This window comes from Papilio polytes, unplaced genomic scaffold, assembly GCF_000836215.1.
Source record: "Papilio polytes unplaced genomic scaffold, Ppol_1.0 DF824102.1, whole genome shotgun sequence".
Classification (NCBI taxonomy): Eukaryota; Metazoa; Arthropoda; class Insecta; order Lepidoptera; family Papilionidae; genus Papilio; species Papilio polytes.
The window spans coordinates 3219180-3221445 of NW_013525102.1; the positions used below are offsets into that span (position 1 = coordinate 3219180).

The 2266-nt window shown below is 38.3% G+C and overlaps 1 protein-coding gene across 1 annotated transcript in view; it reads left to right on the forward strand.

Moving 5' to 3' along the window:
- Nucleotides 1–2266, forward strand: part of LOC106099451 (sodium leak channel non-selective protein) — a 17201-nt gene that overhangs the window by 14319 nt on the left and 616 nt on the right. The window contains exons 30-34 of the mRNA XM_013278010.1: nucleotides 509–668; nucleotides 985–1086; nucleotides 1604–1664; nucleotides 1746–1836; nucleotides 1946–2022. Coding sequence (XP_013133464.1) covers nucleotides 509–668; nucleotides 985–1086; nucleotides 1604–1664; nucleotides 1746–1836; nucleotides 1946–2022 — 491 coding nt within the window. The remainder of the gene's footprint in view (nucleotides 1–508; nucleotides 669–984; nucleotides 1087–1603; nucleotides 1665–1745; nucleotides 1837–1945; nucleotides 2023–2266) is intronic.

Genomic DNA, 2266 nt, shown 5'->3' on the forward strand with positions numbered 1-2266 from the left:
TGATACTAGACTAATCCGGCCTGCATTATAAAGTTTCTTACGTACAATAGGAGAATCTTGCGGTGTTCCCACTTAGCTACAGGTGTTTGAACATTTTAACGTATTGAAATGATGACGTGGAACATTAGTCAATAGATCGTAGCTTTTATGTGTCTGTACGAAAAAAAGTTTTACCTGTGGATCAAGAGTATATTATTATCTCGTCGTTTTCGTAACTCACTGACCCCTGATTGGTAATTTTAAAGAAGAGTCCGGGTTTGTCTAGTTGCAAGGACAAGGCATTTTTTCTGTAAGTGGAACACCCCTAATTTCCGTAACTGTACATTTTGAAATTAGGATAAAACGATAAAACTAACGCTAAATTGTGTTTCTATTTCAATAATATATACAATATATGGTTCAATAATAGTACACTCTTATTTAGTAAATACTGTTTTTAAAGTCTACCCCTTTGATACTTTTATGGAAACACTAACAATATGGAATTTAGTGGGAAATTTGTTCGCAGCATGCTGTCGTACCGCACGGTGGACATCCGCAAGGCGCTGCAGATGGAGGAGCTGCTGGCGCGCGAGGAGTTCGAGTTCCTGATAGAGGAGGAGGTGGCCAAGCAGACCATACGCACCTGGCTCGAGGGCTGCCTCAAGAAGATACGCGCCAACACCAACGTTACTATTGCATTTATACTACCACTATTGGATTCTTTGATTTCTTCATTTTCATTACACAAAACACTTTGCTTAATTGGAATGTATAGACTGACAAGGATATCTGACCCGGTGGGTCAAATCAAAATAAGTTATCACAGCTCACTGCCAATTCGCTAATGTTGGAATATTTTCACAAGATTTTTCGTATTGTATTTATTGTTGTAGCTTTTACATACTTTCTGAAAAAACCGATTGCAACGTCTCTAAACAGGCCAGATATCCTTGTTTGATTATAGGAAATTTGTGTCAGTAATGTCCATTTTTGTGTGAATAGAAACAACAAACGAGCCTGATCGCCGGCCTGAGGAAGACCAACGAGCAGATCATCGACATGCCCAATGACAAAACCGACAAGGACAAGGAAACTGAGGCACAGGTCTATTTTATTATACATCACATTTATATACAATTTAGGTATATTATGTACTATTTCCACTTGAGGCGCAATATTTGTTGTGTTATATACAATACTTGCTGTTGCTCGCTACTTCGTCCGCGTGAAATTAAAAAGTAATAAAAGATATAGCCTGTGTTACTCACTGATAAATTGTCTTTTCCTCTGTAAGATGATTATTTTACATTTTGTTAGTATTGTATACGTGTAAATATTTTGAATTTCGTGTTTCGTCATAAGGGAAATAAAGCTATCTTTATCTTTATATTCTACTAGCTTTCGCCCGCGACTCCGTCCGTGTGGACATAAAAAATAGTGATTAGTCCATGTGTACTTCCCGACTAGACGTGGAGGGTCCATGTCTATGCCAATTTTCATCGAGATCCTTTAAGCCGTTTGAGGTACAAACTCTAACAAACATCCATCCATCCATCTAAACTTTCGCATTTATAATGTAATAAGTAAGAAATATGATTTAAAAGATGTATATACTTTGCAGGCCGTTACTAATGCAGGCCGCACGGAGATGACAGAGTCCACCTCGCAACCTATTATGTCCAGTGAGTTATTTTCAAAAACACACATATTTTGTGACTTAGTACATAGATGTAACTATTTCTACTGCCATTTTCCCAAAACAGATATAAGTACGTCGTTCGACTCGCAGCCGAAGCGATCGTCTACAAAGGGGCAATTCAAGAGACCCGGCTTGCCCTCCGTTACCTTGCCCAGGTCGGTTATTTTAATAGTTGGTATTCAAAAATGACATATATTTAATGAGTTCAAGACACTTGTATAGAGAACATTTTAGACCAGTCAGTAGAAATTATTAATGTTTCAGACCGGAGAGCCCCGTCAAGAAGTATCTGCAACCGACCCTGAGCGACCCACATCCTACATTGAACAAAAAATCCCCACGTAAGTTATATATACTAATTTAAAAAAGAGAAAGATTTGTATTTTTGGATTTTTTTATGTATTTAAATAACCCAAAAACTACTAGACCGATTTTAAAAGTACTTGCATCATTAAAAAGCTATATTATCATTGGGTAACATACGCTGTCATCACCAGCTCACTATATGTCCCCACCAAGGGGCTCGGAGCCTACCCTAAGTAAGGGGTGACTAGGCCATAGTCAACCACGCTGGCCAAGTGCGGG